The sequence below is a fragment of the Oryctolagus cuniculus genome, chromosome 20 (genome assembly GCF_964237555.1).
Source record: "Oryctolagus cuniculus chromosome 20, mOryCun1.1, whole genome shotgun sequence".
Taxonomy (NCBI): domain Eukaryota; kingdom Metazoa; phylum Chordata; class Mammalia; order Lagomorpha; family Leporidae; genus Oryctolagus; species Oryctolagus cuniculus.
In genome coordinates, this window is record NC_091451.1 from 21,733,380 (window position 1) to 21,760,422 (window position 27,043).

Here is a 27,043-nt window from a genome sequence, read left to right on the forward strand (position 1 = left end):
AGGAGAGACAGACTCCTCAAATGGCCTCAGTAGCCAGGGCTGGGCCAGGCTGAAGCTAGGAGCTTCATCCAGGTCTCCTATGTGGGTGCAGGGGCCTAGGCACTTGGGTCGTCCTCTGCTGCCTTCCTAGGTACATCAGCATGAAGCTGGATCCGAGGTGGAGCAGCCAGGACATGAGCCAGCATTCATATTGGATGCCAGCATCACAGGCAGCAGCTTAACCCACTACGCCACAGCACTGGCCCTGAGCCTTATTTTCATAGTGTGTTCAGTCAATCTGTGGGAACTTTGCCCAAAGTCAAAATCAAGGAATGTCTTCAGTTGGACTGTTTTGCCTTTATTTTTGATAGTCCTAAAGACTTTCAGACCAACCTGATTCCTTTTGTTTTCTCCATGTTTTTCATCCCCAAGTGTATCTCCTTGGAATTCATAAACATTTCCCCCCTTTCTTATCTTTCTTCTCTCCTTTTCTCTTTCTCTGCATTTTCTCTCACTTCTGTCTCTAATTCAGGTCTCAGCCCTCCCTTTCTCATACCTCTCAAATACCCCAGCCAGAAGCGCAGCCCCCTCTTCCCACATGTGCCTCTCACCCATAGCAGTGCTCATTCATGCACACAGGAGCTCAGGCTGCAGTTGCAGGCTATAACAAAGGAGTGGCTGGCTGTCAGTGTGTATGGAGACAATTCTTTGAAAGTAATTGACAGAGCAGCCTAAGAGATTTTGGGTGCTGTAGGTGAGTATTGTAGCGGAAGGGCACCAAGATCATTATCTCAGTTTCTGGAAACCAGGAATATTAAAACCAACTGAAAAAAATTTGGCAGGACCATTAGATGTCATTCAGTAGTGATCTGACCCCCCCCCCCCCATGTTCTAAAAAATAAACTTATACATTCCTTAAAGTTATTCTAATAAGTAATTATTTCTTAAAATATTTTAAATAAAGACTGTCAAGACTTTCAGGTAGCATTCTTTCTATTCATAAATGCTGAATAAGTAAAAATATTTGTTTTTATTATAATATTTAGGTGAATGCTTATTTCTTGCTATCTCCTTACTTAATTTGAGCTTACTCTACAGTATCCTTGAATAGCATCAGGCAAGAAGGCTGTTGGACTCTTGGCGAGCAGGTGTATGATCTGATCGGACCTATGCTGTTGTGTGTGACCTGGTTAAATAATTTTGGGCAAGCAATCAGTAGTATGTGATTAGGAGAAAATCCTCAAACCATCCATTTAATATTTTGAGTTCTCCAAATTTTGTACTCAGTAAGCATTCACACTTTAATGCTTTTTTAGAATTATTATTTATAGTGGTTTCCCTCTTAAATCATGACCTTTTCCCGTATATTCCCCTCTCATTCCAGCAGGTATATTTAATGTATTCCCAAGAGCCTGAAAGAAAAAAAAATAATTTCACAGATCCTTCTGCCAAGTTTAATTCAATTCTTGACACAGTTGAGCTGCATGTCAGGATATGCATTCACCTATTTGTTCAACAAATAATAATTATTGTTTTTCCATTGTTAAGTTGTATGCTTTTTTTAAAGATTGATTTATTTTTTGAAAGAGTTACAGAAAGAGGGAAAGACAGAGAGAGAGGTCTTCCATCTGCTGGTTCACTCCCCAGATGGCTGCAGCGATTGGAGCTGGACCAGGCTGAAGCCAGGTACTGGAGCTTCATCCAGGTCTTCCACATGGGTTGCAGGAGCTCAAGCACTTGGGCCATCTTCTGCTGCTTTTCTCGGGCTATTAGCAGGGAGCTGGATCAGAAGTGGAGCAGCCGGGACAGGAACCAGTGCCCACATGGAATGTTGGCATTGCAGCTGGCAGTTTACCCACTGCTGCACAATGTTGGCCCCAACAAATAATTTATTGATCTACTCTGTGCCAAGTACTGCTCTAGATGTTGAAGATTCCACAGAAAAGCTAAACACACAAAAGACCCTACTTTCACAAGTTGCTTCCCTCTGTTGCTTTCATAGTTTTTCTTCATGTAGGTATCTCATTATGGAGTTGCCTGCCTGAAAGTCTATGGTGATGATAACTCCCATGCTAGCATTGATGATTAGTTTGTAGCGGTCTGACTTGTGTCCCAAGGTAAAGCCACTTATGGCTTTTTGTATGCATGGGTGTATTAATGTGTTCAGGCTGCCATAGCAAAGTACTAGTGACTGGGTAGCTTAAGCACAGAAGTTTACCTCTCACAGTTCCGGAGTCTGGGAAGTCCACGATGCAGCTACCAGCAAAGGAAGTTTCATTCTGAGGCCTCTTCTCTTGCAAGGTGGCCACCTTCCTGGTTGAAAATTATTTCTAGAAATCTAGAAAGACAGTTGTACCTGTAGTTCTTGAATTATTTGTTTTTTTTTTTTTTCTTGGCAGATTTTTTTGTCTTATCAGTCCCTTCATCTTCTTGTAGAAGTGTGTGATCATGCTTCATGCTCCCTTCCTGTGGCTCAGCTCATGTAATATCAAAACCCTGTAGTACTCGTGTACTCAGATGACACCTCTGGCCAGCATTCAGAAGCGGAAGTGGCCCGGATCACTTCTGGGCTCCGTGATGAGCGTGGCCCGCGTGGCTGCCTCCTTGGCGTACCAGGGCAGTCATCCTTGTCCCAGGTGTCTTGAGGTCCAGCAGCTGTCAGTGTTTCCTAGGCTGGAGCCTTTCCGTGTCAGTTCTCTTCTGTGTCTGACTCTGATCTCAATGTTTCCTCTCCCATGTCCTGACACGTCCCACAGCCCAGCTGTTCATCAGTGGCCCAAGATCATTCCTCGGTTTTGTGCCTTTTGTCTCAATTCTCCTAACTGTCCTTCCCAGTTCTGAAAAGAATATACTGGAACCAATAAATTTAATTTCTATGGAGGCTATTTTCAGTTTGTTTTTCCATATTCTTGAAATACTGGTTGTATGCTAAAACCAGATAGGAAGGAGTAGGTACTGGCTCATTTTTTTCTGCTTGCTTCTCTCTCAACCTGCTGTGTTTTCCCACTGTTTTTTTCTTCTTGCTTTTGAGTTTACTCACTGTCATCTGTTTCCCAGTGTTCCAGGCTAAGAGATGAATTTCAGAAGTTGGGCTATGGATGTGAGTTTATGACCAGTAGGAAAGACACAGATGTTGAGGGGAATGAGGTAAGGTGATGCAAGCTGGTTTGCTTTTAGATTTTGTTTGTTTTCATTTCCTTCTCCTTAGCGTTCCCGTCCACTCTCTGCCAGTGATGCAGAAATGAAAAACCTCGTGGGCTCAGCCCGGGAGAAGGTGCCGGGGAAGTTAGGTGGTTCTGTGCTTGGCCTGTCAATGGAGGAGGTAAAGAGACCGTGTTTCAGGGCTTTGTGGTTAAACCCGGGGCTCCGGACACGTGAGCGAGTGAGTCTTGGTGTTCACGTCCAACTCACCTCACCAGGAAAAGAGAGAGCTTAATGAGGGGAAAGTTTATTCTCTGGAAACAGCATCTTAAATGGAATTCATTGGGATTTCAGTTTTCAAAGGAGGCATTCATTTTATTTTCTGTCTCTTCTATCTAGATCAAAGTTTTACGGAGGGTGAAGGAAGAGAATGATCGGAGAGGTGGATTTATTCGCATATTTCCTACATCTGAGACGTGGGAAATATATGGGTGAGGTGACTATATTTTTTTCTATACATATATGAAAGTCTGTACCTCAGGCCCAAGGATCATCCAGATGAGTTGTGACACACTGCGTCACCACTCCCCATGTGGTGCCTTCCTTACTCTGTTTATTTATGTGTATTGTGGTGGATATTACCCAGCCCAAGAACTAGACCATGAACAACAGTTTAATCTACTGTGTATTATTTCTCCCTGTTTTAATTATTTTTACTTTATTGTTTTAAAAAAAGATTTATTTAGGCCGGTGCCACGGCTCACTATGCTAATCCTCTGCCTGCAGCGCTGGCACCCCGGGTTCTAGTCCTGGTTGGGGTGCCAGATTCTGTCCTGGTTGCACCTCTTCTAGGCTAGCTCTCTGCTGTGGCCTGGGAGGGCAGTGGAGGATGGCCCAAGTGCTTGGGCCCTGCACCTGCATGGGAGACCAGGAGAAGCACCTGGCTCCTGGCTTCGGATCGGCACAGCACTGGCCGTAGTGGCCATTTGGGGGGTGAACCAATGGAAGGAAGACCTTTCTCTCTCTCTCCCTCTCTCTTTCTCTCTCTCTCTCTGTCTAACTCTGTCAAAAAAAAAAAAAAAAAAAGGATTTGTTTGAAAGGCAGAGTGACAGAGAGAGGTCTTCCATCTGCTGGTTCACTCCCCAGATGCCTGCAATGGCTGGAGTTGGGCCAGGCCAAAGCCAGGAGCTAGGAGCTTCTTCTGGATCTCCCACACGGGCGCAGGGGCCAAAGGGCTTGGGCCTTCTCCCACTGCTTTCCCAGGCAATAGTAGAGAGCTGGACCGGAAGTCGAGCAGCTGGGACTCGGACCAGTGTCCAGATGGGATGCTGACACTGCAGGCGGCAGCTTCACCTGGTACACCACAGTGCTCCCTGTTTTTAAATCCATTGCCAGCCTCCTAACTAGTCCCTCAGTCAAGGGTTACACACTGTCTTGCATTGTGTGTTTATCATTACTTTGATTTGAAAATTTGTTTTGTCATCTGTATTTGTGCCTAAAAATATATTCTTTTTAATCATTACATATAATAAAATGCATCCATTTTGAATGTATAGTTTAATGATTTACATAAACACCAGTTTAACCACTGCCACCCCACAGTCAAGATCGAGCCTGTTCCTGTGACTTCTGTAAGTCCCTTCGTGCCCCTGCTGTCCCCCTCCCTGCCTCCGCATCGTGACAGTGGGCCTCAGACGTCAGCTGATCTGCTTTCTGTCATGGTAGCTTTTCTAGAACTTCATATGAATGGAGCCATACAGTACTACTCATTCATGTCTGGATTTTTTTAGTCTGGCTTAGTATTTTGGAGAGTTATCTATGTTATTGTGTAAAGTGATATTTCATTTCTTGTTATTCCTATGTTTTATTTCATCATGCAAATATAGCAATGGGACACTTGAATTATTTCTAGTTTTCAGCTGCTGTTAAGAAAGCTGCCCTGAACATTTGTGTGCAATTCAATGTGAACTTATGATTTTATTTATCTTGGGCAAGTACCTAGCAGTGGAAGAGAGGAGTCATATGATAAGTGAAGGTATCATTTTGCATTTTTGCTGATGATATGTGAAAGTTGCCATTGGCCCCCATCCATGTCAGCACTTAGTATTGGCCAGGCTTTTTTTTTTTTTTTTTGGACAGGCAGAGTTAGAGAGTGAGAGAGAGACAGAAAAGGTCTTCCTTCTTCTGTGGGTTCAGCCCCCCAAATGGCCGCTACAGTCAGCACGCTGCGCATATCTGAAGCCAGGAGCCAGGTGCTTCCTCCTGGTCTCCCGTGCGGTGCAGGGTCCAAGGACCTGGGCCATCCTCCACTGCACTCCCGGGCCACAGCAGAGAGCTGGACTGGAAGAGGAGCAACCGGGACAGAACCGGCGCCCCAACCCGGGACTAGAACCCAGGGTGCTGGCGCTGCAGGCGGAGGATTAGCCTAGTGAGCCGCGGCGCCGGCCTGGCCAGGCTTTTTAAGTTTAGACAGTCTTGTGTAACTCTTGATGATTTTAAGTTGCCTTTTTTTTTTTTTTTTAAGATTTTTTATTTATTTACTTGACAGGTAGAGTCACAGGCAGTGACAGAGAGAGACAGAGAGAAAGATCCTCCATCCGTTGGTTCACCCCCAAAATGGCCGCAATGGCCGGAGCTACGCCGATCCAAAGCCAGGAGCCACTTCCAGGTGTCCCATGTGGGTGCAGGAGCCTAAGCACCTGGGCCATCCTCTACTGCCTTCCTGGGCCACAGTAGAGAGCTGGACTGGAAGAGGAGCAACTAGGACTAGAACCCGGTGCCCATATGGGATGTTGGCGCCGCAGGTGGAGGATTAACCTAGTGCACCACAGTGCTGACCCCTTAAGTTGCTTTTGATACTGGGCATCTATTCATATGCTCTCAGCATTTTTATTTTTTTAATTATATTTATATTGAAATTTTTTAAAAGATTTATTTATTTGAAAGGCAGAGATATAGAGAGAAGGATTGAGAGAGAGGAGGAGGAGGAGAGAGAGAGAGAGAGAGAGAGAGAGAGAGAGAGAGAGAATCCTCCATCTGCTGGCTCAGTCCCCAGATGGCCACAATGGCTGGAGTTAGGCCAGGCTGAAGTCAGGAGCCAGAAGCTTCTTCCGGGTCCCCCACATGGGTGCACGGGCCCAAGGTCCCAGGCATCATCCACTGCTTTCCCAGGCCAGTAGCAGGGAGCCGAATCAGAAGTAGAGCAGCCAGGGCTTGGGATGCCAGCACTACAGGCAGAGGCTGAACCTTCCACGCCACAGCGTTGGCACTACTCTTAAGTCTGCTGCTAGCTTTTTCAATTGTATTTAGCAGTGGCTTTTCAAAAACAGAAGTTTTGGGACCAGCTGTGGAGTAGTGGGTAAAGCCGCCACCTGCAGTACTGACATCCCATATGGTCACCGGTTCTAGTCCCGGCTGCTCTTCTTCTGATCCAGCTCTCTGCTGTGGCCTGGGAAAGCAGTAGAAGATGGCCCAAGTCCTTGGGCCCCTGCACCCACATGGGAGACCCAGAAGAAGCTCCTGGCTCCTGGCTTTGAATCAGCACAGCTCCAGTTGTTGTGGTCATTTGGGGAGTGAACCAGTGGATGGAAGACCTCTCTCTCTGTCTCTACCTCTCTGTGTAACTCTGTCTTTCAAATGAATAAAATAAATCTTAAAAGTTTTAAATTTCTAATTTTTAAAAAATTTATTTGAAAGGCAAACTTACAGAGAGACAGAGGCCGGGGTGGGGGTGGGGGGGGCGCGGGGAGGTTGTCCATTCACTGGTTCACTCCCCAAATGGCCGCAACGGCTGGAAGCTGCACTGATCTGAAGCCAGGATCCAGGAGCTTCTTCCAGGTCTCCCTTGTGGGTACAGGGGCCCAAGGACCTGGGCCATAGACAATTTAAATTTCAGCGACGTCCAGTTGACCAGATTCTTTAAAGGCTTATGTATTTTGTGTTTCCTATCTAAGAAGTGTTTGCCATCCCTGTCTTCACAAATTTTTTTCTCATGTTCCCCCCAACCCCGGGAGTTTTATCATTTCAGCTTTTTTTATTAGATCTATGATATTTTGAATATATGTTACCAATCTGATACCAAGTTCCTTTTTAGCAACACCCTACACATTTTGATTATTATGCTTTTGTTTTTATTCTATTTAACGTACTTTCTGATTTGCCTATAGATTTATTTTTGCCCCTAGGTTACTTAGAAGTATGTTATTTAGTTTTTAAGCAAGGAGGCTTTCCCAGAGATCTTTTTGTTACTGATGATTTCTGTTGAGCTCAGTAAACATAAGTTGATAACTTGAATCTTTTTTATTTATTGAAACTTAATGATTTCCCTCAGAATATGGTTTATCATGGTGAATTTAGCACGTACATTGAAAGGAGTGTGTGTTCCGCTATTGCTGGCTGGAGTGCTCTGTAGATGTCCATTCGTTCATGGAGATTGACAGTGTCATCTAGATCTGCTCTGTCTTTTTTTATTCTTCTTCCCATTTTGAGTCTTAATTCTCATACCAAATCCTTGTTATCCAGTCAAAGGCAAAATATTGTTGAAATAAAGGCTTTTCTATAAAAAAGACACAGATGCTTCCCTAACTCCTGTAAATGCTGCGCTGTCGGTTCTGCTATTATTAAGTTGCTCATGACCTCAAGCAGTAAATATAAACCAGACTTCAGATTTGCTGAAATTTCAAGCAGTAAGCTGGGAAAATAGAAGTGCAGTCCAAAATGACATAAAGGAAGCTACAAGTCACCAAGAAGCATTGGCAGAAACGACCAGCACTGCTTGGATCCTAGGAAGCAGCTTAGCCAGGATGCACACTTGTGCATTAGGAGAAGAGATAAGCTGGGTTATACTGAGTTAATATTCTGCTGTGTAATCCTGCCTTGCTTGGAACACAATGACTCTGGGTAAAATCAGTAACTGCTCTTGTTTTAGTCATCAAGGAAAGCAACAGTCTTCCCTGCATCTTCTGCCGTTAACCCATTTCCTAGGTGGTCTTTATCTTTACAGACCTATCTGTAGCTTTACTTACTTCCTTGTTTCTCCTTTTGCCTCTGTCAGTTTTGGAACTGTTATTGGGTTCCTGAGCATTTGGTTTGTTTTATCTTTCTGATAAACTGACTTTATTACTGTTGGAAATGTTCCTCTTTAATCCCTGATAATGTTCTTAGTCCTGCAGTCTGTTCATCTGTTGTGTATACAATGCACTTCAGCTTTCTTATGCCTAAGATTTCCACGGCAGACTCTTTCCATTGTTTTACCTTTAAAGCAGGATTGGAGAATGTCCAGTCCATATAAGCCCTGCGAAATCATTTAGTCTGGCCATGCCAAGGCATCCATAGGCAGGACTCAAAAATCAGTAAGTCTGGGGCCGGCGCTGTGGCGTAGTGGGTAGAGCTGCCGCCTGAAGTGTCGGCATCCCATATGGGCACTGGTTCAAGACCCAGCTACTCCACTTCTGATCCAGCTCTCTGCTATGGCCTGGGAAAGCAGTAGAAGATAGCTCAAGTCCTTGGGCCCCTGCACCTATGTGGGAGACCCAGTAGAAGCTCCTGGTTCCTGGTTTCAGATTGGCTTAGCTCCAGCCATTGCAGCCAGTTGGGGAGTGAACCAGTGGATGGAAGGCCTCTCTCTCTCTCTCTCTCTCTCTGCCTTACCTTCTCTCTCTGTGTCACTCTGACTTTCAAATAAATAAATAAATCTTTTAAAAAATTTAATAAATCTATAGTAGGTTAATTTTTAAGTTGATAATTTTGTGTGTTATGATGTTGCATGTACAAATGATGTTATAAATACCCAAGTCACCCTTAGCAGTAAAAAGTTTCCTTACCCCTGCTGTAAAGAAGTGTTTCTAACTGAAAGATAAAATTGTATGTATTTATTAAGTAGAATTTGATGTTTTGAAATATATGTATACACACTGTGGAACAGTTAAATTTAGCTGACTAAGGTGTTACTTCGCAGTTACCGTTTGTTAGTGAGAATACCTAGAAGAGGATAATGTATCATCTCTAGTGATCATCTGCTATATAATAGATCGGAACTTATTCCTCCTGTTTTGGTCCTACATCTGCTGACCAGCGTCTCCCCCTCTTCTCCTCCCCTTTCACAACCCTGCTGGTAGTTACATTTCTGCTCTCTACTGCTGTACGATCACCGTCATTTAGATTCTACCTAAGTGAGACCATACAGTATTTGTCTTTCTGAGCCTAATTTCTTCCAGTTAACATAATGTCCATGTTGTCACATCTTCTGTCTTTAACTTTCTAATGGCTGAATAATATTTCGTTGTGTATATAGATACATGTTTCCTTTATCCATTCATTCATTGGTAGGCACTCAGATTGACTCTGTACCTTGGCTTTTGTGGGTGCTACAATAAATATGGGAATGTAAAATCTTTGCAACAAACTGCTTTCATTTCCTTTGGATATATGCCCAATAGAGACGTTGCGAGATCTTATGGTAGTCCTATTTTTAAAATTTTGAGGGACTTTTTATTCTTCATAATAACTATACTAATTTACAATGTCACGAATAGTATGTAAGAGTTCCCTGTTCTCCACATCCTCACCAATACTTGTTATCTTTTGTCTTTTTGATAACAGCCATTCTAATGGTGTAAAGTGGTATCTCATTGTGTTTTTGATTAACAGTTCCCTTATGTTACTTTTACACATGTCTGTGGGTCATTTATATCTTCCTTTGAGAAGTATCTGTTCAGGTCTTTCACACATTTTGTAATTGGGTTGTTTTCTTACTATTGAGTTGAGATCCTTCCATATTTTAGATATTAACCGCTTATCAGATGTATATTTGCAAATATGTCCCCTCATCCTATAGGTTGTCCCCTCATCCTATAGGTTGTCTCCTCATTCCATAGGTTGTCCCCTCATTCCATAGGTTTGCCATGAAGAAGCTTTGTACTTTGAGGTAATCTCATTTGTCTGATTTTGCTTTTGTTGCCTGTGCTTTTGAGGTCAAGTCTGAAAAATGCCCCGACTGAAGTTATAGAGCTTTCCTCGTATGTTTTCTTTGTCCCATATGTTTGTTTGCTTGCTTGCTTTCATGGATTTGAGTTTTACATTTAAGTCTGTAATGCATTTAAAAGATTTTATGTATTTATTTGAGAGGCAGAAAGAGATAGAGATGGAAAGAGAGAGAGAGAGAGCACTAGCGCAGTAGTTCCTATCCATCTGTGGGTTTATTCCCCTAATACCTGTATTAGCTAGGGCTAGACTGGGCCAAAGCTGGGAGCCAGGAATCCCAACCCAGGTCTCTCACGAGGGTGATGGGAACTCAATTGCTTGAGCCATCACCGCTGCCTCCCTATTCTGCATCAGCAGGAATCTGGGATCAGGATATTCCAATATAGGATGTGGGTATCTTTTTTTTTCTTCTTTTTAATTATCCCCCACCCTTTTTTTAAAAAAAAAGATTTATTTTACTTATTTGAAAGACAGCGTTACAGAGAGAGGTAGAGGTAGAGGTAGAGAGAGAGAGGACTTCCATCTGCTGGTTCACTCCCCAAATGGCCGAGAGAAAGAGAGAGAGAGAGAGAGAGAGAGAGTCTTTCATCCACTGGTTCACTCCACAAATGTCCGCAACTACCCAAGCTGAGCTGATCCGGAGCCTGGCGCTTCCTCCGAGTGTCCCATGTGGGTGCAGGGGCCCGAGCATTTGAGCCATCTTCCACTGCTTTCCCAGGTGCTTTAGTGGGGAGCTGGATCAGAAGTGGGGCAGCTGGGACATGAAACGGTGCACTTATGGGATGCCAGCGCTGCAGGCCAGGGCCTTAACCTGCTGTGCCATAGCACTGGCCCTGGGATGTGGGTATCTTAACCAGCATCTTAAGTACTTGGCTAAGTACTGCACCTCTTTAATCTATTTTGAGTTGTCTTTTTTTCTGTGTGGTTAGAGAGAAGGATCTAATTTCATTCTTTGACATGAAGACATCCAACTTTCCCATCACCATTTAATAAAGAAATTGTCCATTGTGTTCTTGGTACCTTTGTTGAAAATCAGTTGGCTATTATTGTTTAGATTAATTTCTGGGCTGTCTGTACTGTTCGATTGGTCTGTGTGTCTGTTTTTATGCTAGTGCTATGCTGTTAGAGTTCTGTAGCTTTGAAATATATATGTGTTGACATCAAGTAGTGTGATGCCTCCAGCAGTTTTTTGCTCAAGTTATTTTTTTGCTTTGGTTATTCAGGGTCTTTTGTGATTTCATACAGATTCTAAGGTTCTTTTTTTTTTTTTTTTTTGGTTCTGTGAGGAATGAATGTCATTAGTATTTTGATAGGTATTTTATTGAATATGTAGAGTGCTTTGAGTATTATGTACATTTAAAAAATACTGATTCCTGGGGGCCGGCTTTGTGACATGAGTAATGCTGCTGTCGGCAGTGCCAGCTTCCCACATGGGCACCAGTCCGAGACCCGGCTGATCCACTTCCTATTCAGCTCCCTGCTAGTTTTCCTGGGAAAGCAGCAGAGGATGGCCCAAGTCCTTGGGCCCCTGCTCTGATATTTATTATTTCCTTTCTTCTACTAATTTTGTTCTCATTTTTCTAGCTCCTTGATATGCTAACATTAGGTTGTTTACTTGAAATCTTTCTTTTTGATGTAAGTATTTGCATGGTTTTTTTTTTTTTTTCCATTATTTAAACTTTAGTTTATATATGCCTTTAGAGTTGAAGTGGATTTCTCATGGATGGTGTGTAGTCAGTCTTAATTTTTAAATTTAAGCTCTGCCTTTTAATTGGAATATTTGGGGTATTTGCACTTAATGTATTTTTATATGGCTAGGTTGAAATATGCCATGTTAATATGTGTTTTCTATTTGCCTATTGTGTTTCTTGTTCCCTTTCTATTTTCTCCTGCCTTCTTTGTATCAATTAATTTCTCCTGCCTGTTTGTTTCACTTCTTATAGTGTTGTTGCCCTAGGCCCACAGCATCCATCTTTTAGTTATCATAGTCTAATATCCACAAGAGCTGTACTGTTTCAGACATGATATAGCACTTCACAAACAATGTACTTTCATTTCATCTTCCTGTCCTTTGTGTTATTGTCATACATTTTACTCTTTTTAAAAAAATTTATTTATTTATTTGAAAGGCAGAGTTACAGAGAGGCAGAGGCAGAGAGAGGTTTTCCGTCCACTGGTTCACTCACCAAATGGCCACAACGGCCAGAGCTGGGCTGATCTGAAGCCAGAATCTTCTTTGGGACTCCCGCGCTGGTACTTGGACCATCTTCCACTGTTTTCCCAGGCCATAACAGAGAGCTGGATCAGAAGTGGAGCAGCTGAGTCTTGAACTGAGGATCATATGGGATGCTGGTGCTTCAGGCCAGGGCGTTAACCTGCTGCACCATAGCTCCAACCCCCCTCTGCTGGCTTTTAAATTATCTTTTTATGTCTGCTTTTCAACAGCCACTGTCCATTGTTACTTTAAATATATTTTCCTATTTCTCTTTCTTCTTTTGGAATCCGGTTGCATGATAGATGGGTTTATATTTACCGTAAGCTTGGCACGTTCATATTTTTTCAGCCTTCCTTCCCCTCTTTTTCCCTTTGGACGGTTTTCTATTCCTTTTGTCCCTGAAGCCACTGTGTTTGCAGTGCTTTAATCCACTGTTGATTCCAACAGTGAAAGTTTGATTTCAGATGTTTCATTTTTTTCATCTGGAGAATCCCGTCTTTTTTTATGTTTTCTTTTTCTTTCTTTCTTTTTTTTTTTTTTTTGTTATTTTCCTGATGATTTTCTTTCGATCCTGTGTGTATGTTTATAGTAACCATTTTAAAATTTACTTCATATTCTGTTATATGTTATCTCTAGGTCTGTTTCTACTGACTGGTTTTCCTGTTGTATGTGGGCCACATTCTTTCTGTTTCATAACCTGTAGAATAATCTTTAAAATTGGATGCAGACATTATGTTGTATTACTGTTTGGATTCTATTGCCTTCTTTAAATTCTCTTGAAGTTTTTTTTTTTTTTTTTTTTTTTTCCCCTGACAGTTGTAGGTGAGCATAGAGTTTTTCAGGCTTATTTTTAAGTATGGTTATTAAAACTATACCTTTATTTATTTGAAAAGGAGAGAAAGAGTGAGGGAGAGAAAGAGTGAGAGAGATATCAGTCTTCTATCCACTGGCTCACTCCTCAAATGGCTGCAATGGCTAGGGCTGTGTGGGGAGCAACTCGGACTAGACTAAGTTACTGGAATTAAGACTTATTCTATGCATCTGCTCCCCCACAATATGGTGCTGAGAGAGGAGTAAACAACTTCTACGCAGCTGCCTCTCGCCAACTTGAGTGATGACCTGCAGGAGCTGATCCTGCTCCTGATTGGAGGAGAGCAGCGTACTCGGCGTGTGGGTAGCAGAGTTGGGATTGGTGGAAGAGGACTATAAAGGAGGAGAGAGACAACATGCACCAGGAACATCTAAGGGGAACATCCGGATAACATCTGAGCAGCCCCCGAGAGAGCCGGCCCGGTGTGCCGCTCCCCCGCGGAAGTGGGGAAAGTGGCAGGGGGAACCGCCCTTCCACGGAGGTGGAGGGACGGCAGCCAACCCGGGAAGAACCAGCAGCAAACCCGGGAAGGGCCGAGCAGACAAAAGAACAGCGCAGGGTCCTGTGTCGTTCCTCCGCGAAATGGGGGAGCGACAGGGCTGGGCTAAAATGAAGCCAGGATGCTGGAGCTCCATCTGGGTCTCCCATGTGAATGGCAGGGCCCAGATACCTAGACCACCTTCTACTGCTTGCCCAGGCTCATTAGCAAGGAGCTGGATGGGAAGCGGAACAGCTGAGACTTGAACTGGAGCTCTGATATGGGATGTCATTATCACATGTGGCAGCTTAGCTTGCCGTGCCACAATACTTGTTTGTTGAATGTGGCTTTTTAGGGGCCAGCATTGTGGCTTAACAGGTTAAGCTGCCACCTGCAATGCCAGCATCCCATGGTGGGTGCTGGTTTGAGTCCTGGCTGCTCCACTTCTGATCCAGCTTCCTGCTAATGCACCTGGGAAAGCAGTGAAAGATCACTCAGGTACTTGGGCCCCTGCACCCACGTAGGAGACCTGGAAGAAGCTCCTGGATTCTGGCTTTGGCCCCCCAATCTGGCCATGGCAGCCATTTGTGGACTGAACCAATGGATGGAAGGTCTCTCTCCCTCTCTCTGTCTGTGTAATTCTGACTTTCAAATAAATTAACAGATCTTAAGAAATAAAAAGGAAAGAAAAGATGAAAAAATAGCTTTTTGTCTTAGTATCTATTTGCCCTTTAAGACTCTTAGGGTATCTGCTACGTGATCCCCATGTTCAGTGAAATCTGTTCATTCTGGCTGGAGGGAACGGAATTTGCGACCTCTGAGCTCTGGGGATTATCTGACTTGACCTTTCTGCTTAACTGTTGTTTGTTCTGACAGTTGCTCTCTACTCAGCCCTGTGCCTTAGCAGATTTGTATTGACTCAAAGACTCAACAGGTCCCCTTTGATGATATTCACATGTATGCTTTTTTTAAAATATTTATTTTTATTTGAAAGGCAGAGAGACTGGGGTTAGGAGGAGGAGGGGGAGAGGAAGAAGGAGAAGGAGATGGGCGAGGAAGGGAGGGAGAGAGAGGGGAAGAGAGAGAGAGAGAGAGAGAGGTAGACATAGCTGCCGCTTCAGTCCTCACATGCCCTCAACAGCTGGGGCCGGGCCAGGTTGAACTCAATCTGGGGGGTCTCCAGTGAGACCCAAGTGTTCGAGTCATCATCGCTGCCTCCCATTGTGTGCATCAGCAGGAATCTGAAGCTGGTAGCGGAGCTGGGCATTTAGCCCAAGTTCTCTGGGTTCCAAGCAGCCTAGTCTCTGTGCCAGATGCTCACCTCTGCGTTTCTTCCAACAGACAGCTCTCTCCTGTGTGGTGCATTGCTCTGAAGATCTAGCTCCTTCCTGGAACTTGATCTCTGTCATTCATTTTGACACTGTTGGGTGGCACTTAATTCCCCCGTTTTTTGTTAATCTGTCCCTGCAGAATGGTAGAGCAGCTGTGGGGCTCACTGTGTTTATTTCCCCCTGACAGGGCTCGCAGTCTTGGGCCAGCAGTTGTTTAATGTCTAAAATTCTTGTTTCATGTACGCTCTTCTAGCTGTGTATGGTAGGAGGGCAACGCATGTTGCTGTGTCCGCTCATGTGTAGAAGCGGAATTATATTGCTTAGTTTTAGCTGCTTTTGAACTTGTTCTTTTGAAAAATGGCTTTTTTTTTTTTACTTAGCATTATTTTGCTAAAATGCATGTTGCATATAGCTATTCGTTGTTTTTCAATTCTTTATGGTATTTTACTGTGTGTTTATATTCTGTTAATATTTTTCATTCTCCTGTTGATGGACATTTGATGTCTTTCTGGTCTTCTGCTGTTAAGGACATCTGTGCTGTAAATAGTTTTTGTATGATCTCCTGGGCATATATGTAGGAGTAGAATTACAGCTGTAGGATAGTTAAACATTTAGTTTTAAAAGATAATGCTGGGGCTGGCGCCGTGGCTTACTTGGTTAATCCTCCGTCTGCGGCGCTGGCATCCCATGTGGGCACTGAGTTCTAGTCCAGGTTGCTCCTTTTCCAGTCCAGCTCTCAGCTGTGGCCTGGGAAGGCAGTGGAGGATGGCCCAAGTGCTTGGGCGCCTGCACCCACGTCGGAGACCAGGAAGAAGTATCTGGTTCCTGGCTTAGGATCCATGTAGCTCTGGCCGTGGCGGCCGTTTGGGGAGTGAACCAACAGAAGGAAGGAAGACCTTTCTCTCTGTTTCTCTCTCTCACTGTCTAACTCTGTCAAAAACAACAACAACAAAACCACAATGCTAAGGAGACAAAGTAATACCAAGTTGTTTTTGAAAGTGAAGATGTAGTTTTACACTCATGTCATCTGTGCATAAGAGATGTTTTGCCCAGTAATGGTACTTTCAGACATCTTTATTTTTGTCAACATAGGGGATGTAAAATGCTGTCTTATTTTAGTATTGATTTGCATTCTGTGATCACTAGTTAGATTGAGAATCTTTGCATTTGTTGATAGTCCACATACTTTTCTTCCTGTGGTGACCAAGGTTTTTGACTCAGTTGAGGTGGTAGTGGGTCCATGTACAGAGCTGAAACTGAGAGGAACAGAAGAAAAAGCCAGGAGTAGGTGTTTGGTGCTTGGTGCTTGGTGCAGTGGTTAAGATGCTACTTGGGATGCCCACATGCCATGTCAGGGTGTCTGGTTCAAGTCCAGGCTCCTCCACTTCTGATCTAGCTTCCTGCTAACACCGACCCTGGGAGGCAGTAGATCATGGCTGAAGTACTTTGTTCCCTGCCACCCACGTAGTGGATGGTTCTTAGCTTCAGCCTGTCCTAGCTCTGGCTGTTGTGGGCATTTAGGGAGTTAACCAGTGAACAGAGCTTTCTTTCCCTGCCTCATTCTCTGTCTCTGTCTCTGTCTCTCTCTCTCTTTCTTTCTTTCTGACAGAGTTAGACAGTGAGAGGGAGAGACAGAGAGAGAGGTCTTCCTTCCGTTGGTTCACCCCCAAAATGGCCACCATGGCTGGAGCTATGCCAATCTGAAGCCAGGAGCCAGGTGCTTCCTCCTGGTTTCCCATACAGGTGCAGGGGCCCAAGCACTTGGGCCTTCCTCCACTGCCTTCCCCAGGCCACAGCAGAGAGCTGGACTGGAAGAGGAGCAACCAGGACTGGAACCCGGCACCCATATGGGATGCCAGTGCCGCAGGTGGAGGATTAACCAAGTGAGCCATGGTGCTGGCCCCTCTCTGCCTTTCAAACAATGTAAAAATAAATAATTTTTTAAAAAAATGAAAAGACTAATTTTTAAAATTTGTTTTGTTTTGAAAGTATAACTATTCATAGAGAAATCCCTTTATCTTATAAAATATACCATTAGTAGTAATGCCTCCTGAAGACCTAGAAATTCAACAGGAAAACATCACATGAATTTTCTTCAAAGCTCTAACTATCTCTCTCGTTTTTGTAAGAACTCTGCACAGATTGCATCTTACACTTGATCCTAGCCAAAAGACCTCTAGAAGCAATGTACAGATTACATCTTCTTCTTTTTTTTTTTTTTAATTTGAAAGAGTTGCAGAGAGAGAAGGATTACATCTTTTAGAAAAACCAGTTCTGGTGCCAGTGCTGTGGTGTAGCAGGCTAAGCCTTTGCCTGTGACGCCGGCATCCCATATGGTTGTTGGTTCATGTCCTGGCTGCTCCACTTCTGATCCAGATCTCAGCTATTGCCTGGGAAAGCAGTAGAAGATGGCATGGGAGATCTGGAGGAAGCTCCTGGCTCCTGGCTTCGGATTGACCCAGCTCTGGCTGTTGCAGCCATTTGGGAAGTGAACCAGCAGACGGAAGACCTCTCTCAGTCTCTCCCTCTCTGTGTCTGTAACTCTACGTCTCAAATAAATAAATAAAATCTTAAAAAAAAAAAAAAGAATCCAGTCCCAAGAAAGATAACATATATTTTCCCTGATCTGGGGTAACTAATAGAGTACCTAAAATGTAGTGTATGGGAGTGAAATTGACATTTGGAGATTCAGTGATTGTTTACAGCCCTTGCCTCTACTGTTAAAGAACAGTATTTTTTTAATTCATACTAGTTGTTGAACTCTACTAGTGTAGGGTTAACTTATGATAAACTGAAAATAGATCTTTATAAAAATTTAGAATGGGAATGGGAGAGGGAGGAAGAAGAAGGTTTGAGCAGGGGTGGGAGGGAGGGTAAGGTGGGAAGTATTACTATGGTCCTAAATCTGTATATATGAAATAAATAAAACTTGAATACAGTTTTTAAAATATTTAAAAAGGATTCATTTGAAAGGTAGAGTGATGGGGGGAAGAATGAGAGAGGTACCATTCTTTCATCTGCTGGTTCATTCTTCAAATGGCTGCAACAGACCAGGCCAAAACCAGGAGCCCAGAACTCCACCTGGGTCTTCCACATGGGTGGCAAGCATTCAAGTGCTTGACCCATTATTCACTGCCTCTCAGGTGCTTTAGCAGGGAGCCAGATTAGAAGCAGAGGAGCCAGGACTGGAACCCATACCATAATACGGGAAGTGGGCATCACAGGAGACAGCTTAACTCACTGATCCACAATGCCCATCCTGGGAGAAGTAAATCCTTTGATATGTTTTTGAAGAATTAGAATTTTTGTATTTCTTATTTCTTCACTTTTAGGTAGTTTGAGACAAGATCTTAGTTTGAGGACTTTTTTTTTTTTTTTTTTTTTTGCAGGCAGAGTAGACAGAGAGAGAGAGAGAGAGAGAAAGGTCTTCCTTTGCCGTTGGTTCACCCTCCAATGGCTGCCGCGGCCGGCACGCTGCGGCCGGCACACCGCGCTGATCCGATGGCAGGAGCCAGGTGCTTCTCCTGGTCTCCCATGGGGTGCAGGGCCCAAGCACTTGGGCCATCCTCCACTGCACTTCCTGGCCACAGCAGAGAGCTGGCCTGGAAGAGGGGCAACCGGGACAGAATCCGGCGCCCTGACCGGGACTAGAACCCGGTGTGCTGGCGCCGCTAGGCGGAGGATTAGCCTATTGAGCCGCAGCGCCGGCCTGAGGACCTTTTTCTAAGCAATCAATTTCAGATAACGTTGGAATTTCTGAAAGGAATCCTATACTTTAAAAAAAAAACTGGTATGGTTCTGAATCAATTGAGAAATAAAACAAGAACTACGAGAGAGACTACAGTATCTTCTTTGTACTGATATAGTCTTGATATCTTCTGTCTGCAAACAAACATTCTTCCTGTTGAACTTCAGAACTGGGCAGACTTGGGGCAAGGCGGGGAGCTCCTGGCCCCACAGGAACAGCAGGTGCACTCCTGTCTGTGTACTGCCCCATCTGTACTTCCCAAGGGGAGATTTTACCTCTCAGAGAGAATGGAGAGGTGCTCTCTGCAGCATATTCTGTTCTCCCTAAGTGACTAATCACATTGGTCAGTTCTCCACCTCTCCTGGTCAGGCTGGGGCAAAAGGCAGAGAGGGGCCTTCACCTAGCAGGAGGGAGGATGTGTTTATCTACTAATAGATGAGAATGCTATTTTATTCATACGTATTTATTACCAACCAAGTGCCTAGCACTATGCTTGTTTCTTTGAAGCATGAAACAAATATGAGATGGGGCTCCTGCCCTTTGAGAATTAACCATATGTTTTTTGAAAAGTTGTTCATCCATAAGATAAAAATAGCTCCTATTTGTGTGACTCTTTGTAATTATAAATACTTTTGTGCATGTCATTGTTATCATTTCTATTTTAAGGACAAGGAAACTAAGGTTCAGTAATGTGGCTTGTCCTCGGTCACTGGGTCTCCTGACTCTCCATCTTACTTTTTTCCCATTACATCATGCAGCTTTCCCAGGGGGGAAAGTGCACTGTGCAAGACAGGATGTGATGGCCCCCTCAGGTATACAGCAAAGCCCAGGGTGGTTCAGACGAGGGAACCTCTGCTGACTTGCTTCTTGAAGAGCAGGTTGTAGAGATGGTTTGGGCAGGAGGTGTCTAGTCAGCAGAGGATCAGCAGGAGGGAAAGGATTCTAAGGGGACTGGTCTGGCTGTGCTGCAGGGTCAGTGTTGGACAATGTGTAGAGAATGTATGAATGAATCGGTCGCACAGGTTGTCCAACTTTTCAGAGTTTGGCAGAGAAATTGTCTGCCTCCGTACTAGACATGGGAAAGCCATGGAAAACTCTTCCAGTTCAGGAATACAGACAGCCCTCATCTACATTTCCCTGTCCTAAATGCGTCTCGTTCCCAGCTTCATTTCACCTCTTGTCTATATAATTTTTTTGTTTTCTTTTTATCTTTCAGATTTCTTTTCTAAATTTAGTATATCACCTTTTATTTATCCAAGAAATGTGATCTTTTTCTAAATAAAATAAATTCCTCTTTTTCTTTATTCTTTTCGTTTTATTCTATTAGCTGCTATTCTAGTATTTTAGTTTTAATTTGAGCAACTGTCTTTGCATTTAATTCTTCAGAAATAATACATTTATTTTAAAAAAAGCATATGAGTAACCTGTCACGTCTGTGCCTGATTCAGTTTCTTACTTCTAGCTTTTCTTTTTGAACTAAGCTTAACATGTTTCTTTCTTTGTCTTTCAGGTCCTACCTGGAGCACAAGACCTCTATGAACTACATGTTAGCAACACGCCTCTTCCAGGACAGGTGGGGGTTTGTTAAACTTACAAATTTAGGACTAGATCTCAAGATTAGGAAGAAACATATGCAAAAGAAGGCAAGAAGGCTTCCAAAAAGACTTTGTGTAAAACCTTTGGGAGAAAACTTAATACCTCATCTTCCAGAATTTGTCATTAGCTCTCAGCACTTCAGAACTTTCCAGAAACCAAAAATTACACTGTGGAACCTTTGAGTGGTCTTAATCGATGCCCTAAACTTTATTCTTTTTGGGGGAAGATTCTTTTGTCTTTGCTATGTCTTTAAACAGACGAGATTATCTGTTTTGCTAAGCCAGAGGAGATGAGAATGACCAGATCAGAAAAGTATAGGGGAAGCAGTTCACAAAATAAATACACTGAGACTTGTAAGAGATGACAACTGATAATCACAGTACAAGGGGACAGTGGAGGAACTGATGCAGAACAGACATTAGATTCAAGTGGCCCAGCAGTCGGACCACTGAGACCCAGCGAGTGAAGCTTGCAGGCTGATGGTCAGATGAGATGCCCTGGTTATTTAGAGAAGTCTGTCTTATTTTGAGGATAAGGTTCATTTTTTATTTTTTAAGATTCTTAAAACAGATACCCAGATTCCAGCCATTTCTTAGAATTTCATGATTTCTCATCAGGAACTATGTGCAGTTTGTGATCTCTGTGAATTTGTGGTAAACATCATTGATTAAATAACCACAGCTTCTGATGAAAGAGACCTTTGGATTTATTTAAAAGACATGGACTCTCAGTTCTTTATGTACAGCGTAGAGTTGTGGGGCTTTTCCCTCCCTCTTTGAAAGCTTTTGCTAAGTTCCTGTAGAGTTCAGATGCTTTACCAGGACAGGTTCTGTCATTTCTCATTATTCTGGTGTGCATTGAGTCCTTAAACCAGGCAACAGTTCCCTCAACCTCTTCTCCCTCTCCTTGTGGAACTTCTGTTAGACAAATAGGGGTGTCAGCCTCCACATGGTTTACCTTTCCATACTTTTGATCTCACCTCTTATCTTAAGTTCTTAAGATTTCTTGAACATTTGCTTCTAAAACTAAATTGCTCTTCGGCCTTCTCCAGTCGGTTATCCATTACAGCCACAAGGGAGGGTTGCTCGATTTGCTTTCTTATTTAGCAAGTATGACTTTAAGTATCCAAGACCCACCTTTGCTTTCTTTTTAGCACTATTTGATGGCTACAATATCTCCTCAGGTCTCCTTGATCATCTTGATTAGCTTGTTTTATGCTACCTTTTGCTTTCTGCATTATTTTTCATTCCTCTGGATTAGTTGTATTTATTCATCTTGTTTTTTTCTAGATTTTCCTATTGTATGTCTACAGACTGATTGTCTGGTCACACTTAGAAATCACGGACATTTATTTGCTTCAAGTAGGTAATTTGCATGGATTTTGTCACAGGTTCATAGGTCTGTTTCTGCTGACGTGCCTAGGGATGCATCTTTCCATACTTGGGTTTTCCATGAAGCAGAAGGAGTTTAGAGCAAGAAGCTGGGAGGCTTCCACACTGGCCAAAGGAGGAACTGTTTCCCTGGAGCAGCATAACAACTCCAATTTTGAGATATAATAATGTATGTGTTTCTTTGTTAATACATTAAGAAACAAGACCTAGCATAGCAGCAGGTCTAATAGCCAGCATCATTTCAAAGAATAGTAGATATTGACTGTGTTTTAACAAACTGGTGACAGTTTTAAAGCACTGAAACAGATATATTATCTCTCTCAGTAATGAAGTCACACTGATTCACTACTGAGCATGGAATTCCACATTATATGGAAGAAGCGCTAGATTTCAGTTAGAAGATAGAATTTTTTTTCCATCCATGTTGGTGTGTCCCTGCATTCTTTCTTCACACCCCAGTTAACAACTGCTTCTTACAAAGAATTGTAAAAACCTTGGTTTAAAAAAATATATGAATTTCCCTGTTTAGCCAAGAAGGACCGTTGAGATATTTTCTTGCATACCTTTTTGGGCTTTTGTTCCATTCCATGGTTAATCAGGTCACACTGACATGTTCTTTCACACCTCCTTGTCCTCACAAATTTCTTCCTTGGAATTGGCCTTCAATCCATCCCTACCTAAACTCTCCCAGCTATGTCCTTCCTTCTGCAGCCCAGACCAGGAGGTGGTATTCCCAGCCCTCAATCTGATTGTATCTGTCAGTCCGATTATATTATAATTGCCTATTTACTAACTTGTACTTCACAATGTGTGTCTTAAGACTAGATGCTTTGTTAGGTCAGTATCAAGAACCTACCACCTGGTAGGCATACACAGAAAACTTGCCTTGAAAAAATTGCAATTGTGTTTGTGGTCTAATGTCTTCCTGTAAATCTATTCTCTTCTGTCTGGATGTTTTCCCTCTTGCAAATCTGAGTGTGTTATTGTCAGAACCACTTTCAAGCTCATTCTCTGCTCCTCTCTTTTAGGTTAGTTTTGTCTACTTCCCCTTCCCCTCCCTGACTACTCCCTGTCTTCTCATCCTGCCCTTGAAAGTAGTATCTCACGTACTGTCTGACAGCATGCTGTAGTTTTAATGCTGGTGGCGTGTTAGTAGCACTTGGGGATCTTGTAAACTGTTTTTGTGCCCAGAGTGAGGTAGTGGATGGATGGAAGCTGCCCAGGTGGTAATAACTGAAGTCAGGATTTCTGGGTGAACACGTTAGTCATCCTGAAACTTCCCTGTGATGATGTGACAGTATCAGGACATCAGCACGGTAGAAAACATGGGAAAGGAAAGAGACAATGTCTTGTTGAAGATTTAACCTTTCCACTCGATTTCTACAGATTTATGATCTACAGTGCATTTGTCTCTTTCTAAAAATAGCCAGTACTAAAAATTACATGGTATGTGATCATTTTTGAAATGACAACATTTTACAATAGAGGACAGGTTAACGCAACAGCGTGAGCTAAGAGGGTTGTGTGTGTGTGTATGTGTGTGTGTGTGATTATAAAAGTACACTACAGGGATCAGTTGATGTAAGTCAGTATCATTAAAATGTTCTCTCTTGTATAGGTTCATCTGTCCACCACCACAGACCGGCACATACGTAATCACAGACCTACACATGCAGAAATGAGTACAAAACTAGGGGAAGTAAAGCAGTGTTAAGTGGAAGGAAGCCAGATGAGGAGACAATTTAATTTTTTTAAAGATTAATTTATTTGAGAGGCAGAGTTACAGACAGAGAGAGGGAGAGACAGAGAGGTCTTCAATCTGCTGGTTCACTCCCCAGATGGCTGCAACCACCAGAGCTGGGCTGATCTGAAGCCAGGAGCCAGGAGCTTCCTCCAGGTCTCCCATGCGGGTGCAGGGGCTGAAACATGTGGGCCATCTTCCACTGCTTTCCTAGGCCATAGCAGAGAGCTGGATCGGAAGTAGAGCAACCGGAACTGGTACCCATATGGGATGCTGGCGCTGCTGGCAGAGGCCTGATCTATGCCATAGCCCTGGCCCCGAGAGAATTCTAAAAGAAAAACATTTGAACATGGACGGCACTCAGTTCCTGTGCTTAGAACCCACCACTGGTTTAGAGGCGGGGGAGAGCATCTCTTTTTTTATGGCGTTTTTTTGTTTTGATTTGGTTTGGTTCGGTTTTTGTTTTTTAGTTGTGGAAAACCCATTTCTGATGAGCATCCTTTGGCAACCCCATGAGAACTGATGTTGGTTTCCTTTCCTAAAACAGTTCAGTGCCAGCAGGACGAGCACTGCACTCTGGGACCCACACCCTGGCTTCCCGTGGAAGCCCTGTAAGCTCTGGTCACTGGGCAGGCCACACAGTTCCCTTACCCCGCGCCTTTCTGTGAGTGGGACTCGGAGCCTGCTCTGACACGGCTGTTTGTGAGGAACACATGTGATTGCTTTGTAGGTAGCTGAACAAGTGCACGCAGTCGCTGGGATTTTTCTCTAGAATTTACCTGACCTTCCCTGGAGCTCATAGAACTTTACTCCTCTCTGAGAATCTTCCTGACTCATCCTTCCGCTTTTCCCCAGAGATACCCTCCATGGCCTCATCCATATGGAACATCTATAGTAGAGTTTTAGGAGTATGCGTGTGGGAACTCAACAGAGGACATCAGAATAGCCTTCTCTAACCCAGTTGTCCTTTCTCCTTCTGTAGGGGAAACCCAAGAAGAAGCCTATTGACAGGAAGAACACGGTAACTGGCTTCTATACGTTGAGAAATTCTCTCCTTGTGCAAGAGGCACCGCCACACACAGACAGCCCAATATTTTACATTGTAGCCCACTTGAAGATAACATAAGAATGTTTCCTATCAGAAAAGTATTTCTTAGCTACTTTTTACAAACTAAGTTTGAGATTAGTTTTCATAACTACAAGTATGTCATTTCAACTGAAAGTAACGGTATTCTTGTTTGGCAGTGTGAGAATGACCAGAGCGTTAATAACATTTCAAGGCCATTGACATGTTAAATCCAAATAAGAGTTCGTGTTTTGGCCTTGACCTACCTGAAGGTTACAGCTCTGTGTCTTACGGAGCTGATCAGAATGTGCTTACAGTTTGCTGTAGAACTGGGAGCGTGCGAAGTACCTGTGATGTTTAGTTTGGGCAGAGCACATAAAGACTTCTCTGAGAAGGCCAGGTGGAGATGGCCCTGCCTCACTGAAGACTCAAGCCACCACAAAAATCTTAAACCTGAGCACACGCCTTCTCATTAAACTGAGTTTGAGACAGTACATGTATTTCCTTTGTGCCGTAACTCCTTAAAAGCAGCATGATAACAATAAGAAAGAAGCCTTTTATAACTGGCTTTTGGATTTCCATCTAAGAGTGAATTAAGGTAGGGCCAGGCATTTGGTACAGCAGTTAAGGTGCTGCCTAGGACACCTGCGTCCCGTAGTGCAGCACCTGGGTTCAAGTTCCAGCTCCGCTCCCCATTCCCACTTCCTGCTAATGTGCACCCTGGGAGGCAGTGGTGATGGCTCAAGTATTTGAGTCTCTCACACCCACCTGGCAGACGTGAATTGAGTTCCCTGCTGCTGGCCAGGGTCCAGCCATTGCAGGTATTTGAACAGTGAACCAGTAAATGTGTTTCTTTCTACCTCTGTCTCTCAAAATAAATAAATATTTTAAAAAGAGTTAGTTAAGATGAACTTGGTTTCTCATCCAAGCCCTTTGAAGCATAAATCTATAATTTTCTTTAAAGAAGGAAAACATTATGATTGCCTCAAGGGAAAACTGAGATTACTCAAGTTTGTAACTTATTTCCAAATGAAACTCACACTTGGTTCAAAGTTTTTTGCAGTTTTTCGTCGAGGATAAATTTGCTTCCTAGAGCACTGCTCTGAATTTGAAAGTTGGAAGAAACAAAAAACAAGAGAAAAAAAATCAAGAATATTTACAGATGGATGGGTTCTGTTCTTATTCTGGTTTTGGCACTCATCTTGTCATTGGTAGGGACTTTTGTTGGTGTGGATAAGCAAATGAAAGCTGGCATGAGAGAACATGTGCTGGCACATGGGGCAAGTCTTGATAGATTTAAAATGATGAAGTGATGCAGAGTGTGTTCTCTGACACAGTGGAAGTAGATATTGATAACAATAGAAAATCCCCAAATATTTGGAAATAAAGCCACACATTTCTAAATAATCCTTGGGTCAAGAAAGAAATTAAGGGAAATTAAAATATATCTTTTTTAAAGAAGCTTATTTATTTGAACGGTGGAGCTGCAGAAGGAGGAGAGACACACAGAGAGAGATCCTCCATCTGCTGGTTCACTCCCCAAATGACCACAGTGGCCAGGGCTGGGCCAGGCCAAAGCGAGGAGCCTGGAATGGGTCTCCTACGTGAGTGTAGCAGGGGCCCAAGTACATGAGCCAAAGTACTTTTTTTTTTTTTTTAAGATTTTATTTATTTATTTGCGAGGTAGAGTTACAGACAGTGAAAAGGAGAGAAAGAAAGAAAGGTCTTCCATCCGCTGGTTCATTCCCCAAATGGCCGCAATGGCTGGAGCTGAGCCGATCTGAAACCAGGAGCCAGGAGCTTCTTCTGGGTCTCCCAAGCAGGTGCAGGGGCCCAATCAGTTGGGCTGTCTTCCAGTGCTTTCCCAGCAGAGGACTGGATCAGAAGAGGAGCACAGGACTAGAGCCAATGTCCATATGGGATGCTAGTGCTGCAGGCAGAGGCTGAGCCCATTACACCATAGTGCTAGTACTTGGTCCAAAGTACTTCTGCTTTCTTCCAAGGCACATTAGTGGGGAGATGGATCAGAAGTGGAGCAGCCTGAGACTTGAATCAGTGGTCATATGGGATGCTGGCATCACAGGCTGTACCCTAATCTGCTATGCCTTGGCCAGCACCCAGAAAATAACTTAAAATAAATGGTAATAAAAATATAACATTAAAATGTGTGAGATGCAGCTGGTATAGTGCTTTAGGGGAACTTTATAGTTTTAAATGCTTACATTGGAAAATGGGAATAAAATCAGTGATTTAGTAACCATTTTAGAAAATGAGAAAAAGCAGAGTAACTCAAAGTAGAAGAAAGAAATGAGAAAGGGCACCAATCAGTTAAATAACAGACCAATGAAATTAACAAAATCCAAAATTTGTTCATTGGTAAACTGGCAGAATTGGTAAACTCTGGCCTAATGAAAGGCAGAAGGAGGGAAAGCACTGATCACCAGTATCAGATGGAAAAAAGAATATCACCCCCGGTTCTACAGACAGGACAGGGATATTAAGAG

General features: G+C 43.3%; 1 protein-coding gene across 15 annotated transcripts in view; it reads left to right on the forward strand.

Annotated features, from left to right (window-relative positions):
• Positions 1 to 27,043, forward strand: part of TTLL5 (tubulin tyrosine ligase like 5) — a 278,126-nt gene that overhangs the window by 82,667 nt on the left and 168,416 nt on the right. For 10 of the 15 annotated variants that reach the window (XM_017349414.3, XM_008272017.4, XM_008272023.4 and 7 more), the window contains 4 exons: positions 3,188 to 3,301; positions 3,520 to 3,611; positions 20,256 to 20,318; positions 24,456 to 24,494. In XM_017349414.3, the coding sequence (XP_017204903.2) occupies positions 3,188 to 3,301; positions 3,520 to 3,611; positions 20,256 to 20,318; positions 24,456 to 24,494 (308 nt within the window). The remainder of the gene's footprint in view (positions 1 to 3,187; positions 3,302 to 3,519; positions 3,612 to 20,255; positions 20,319 to 24,455; positions 24,495 to 27,043) is intronic. The other 5 variants (XM_008272019.4, XM_008272021.4, XM_070065291.1 and 2 more) reach the window with 1 other exon arrangement.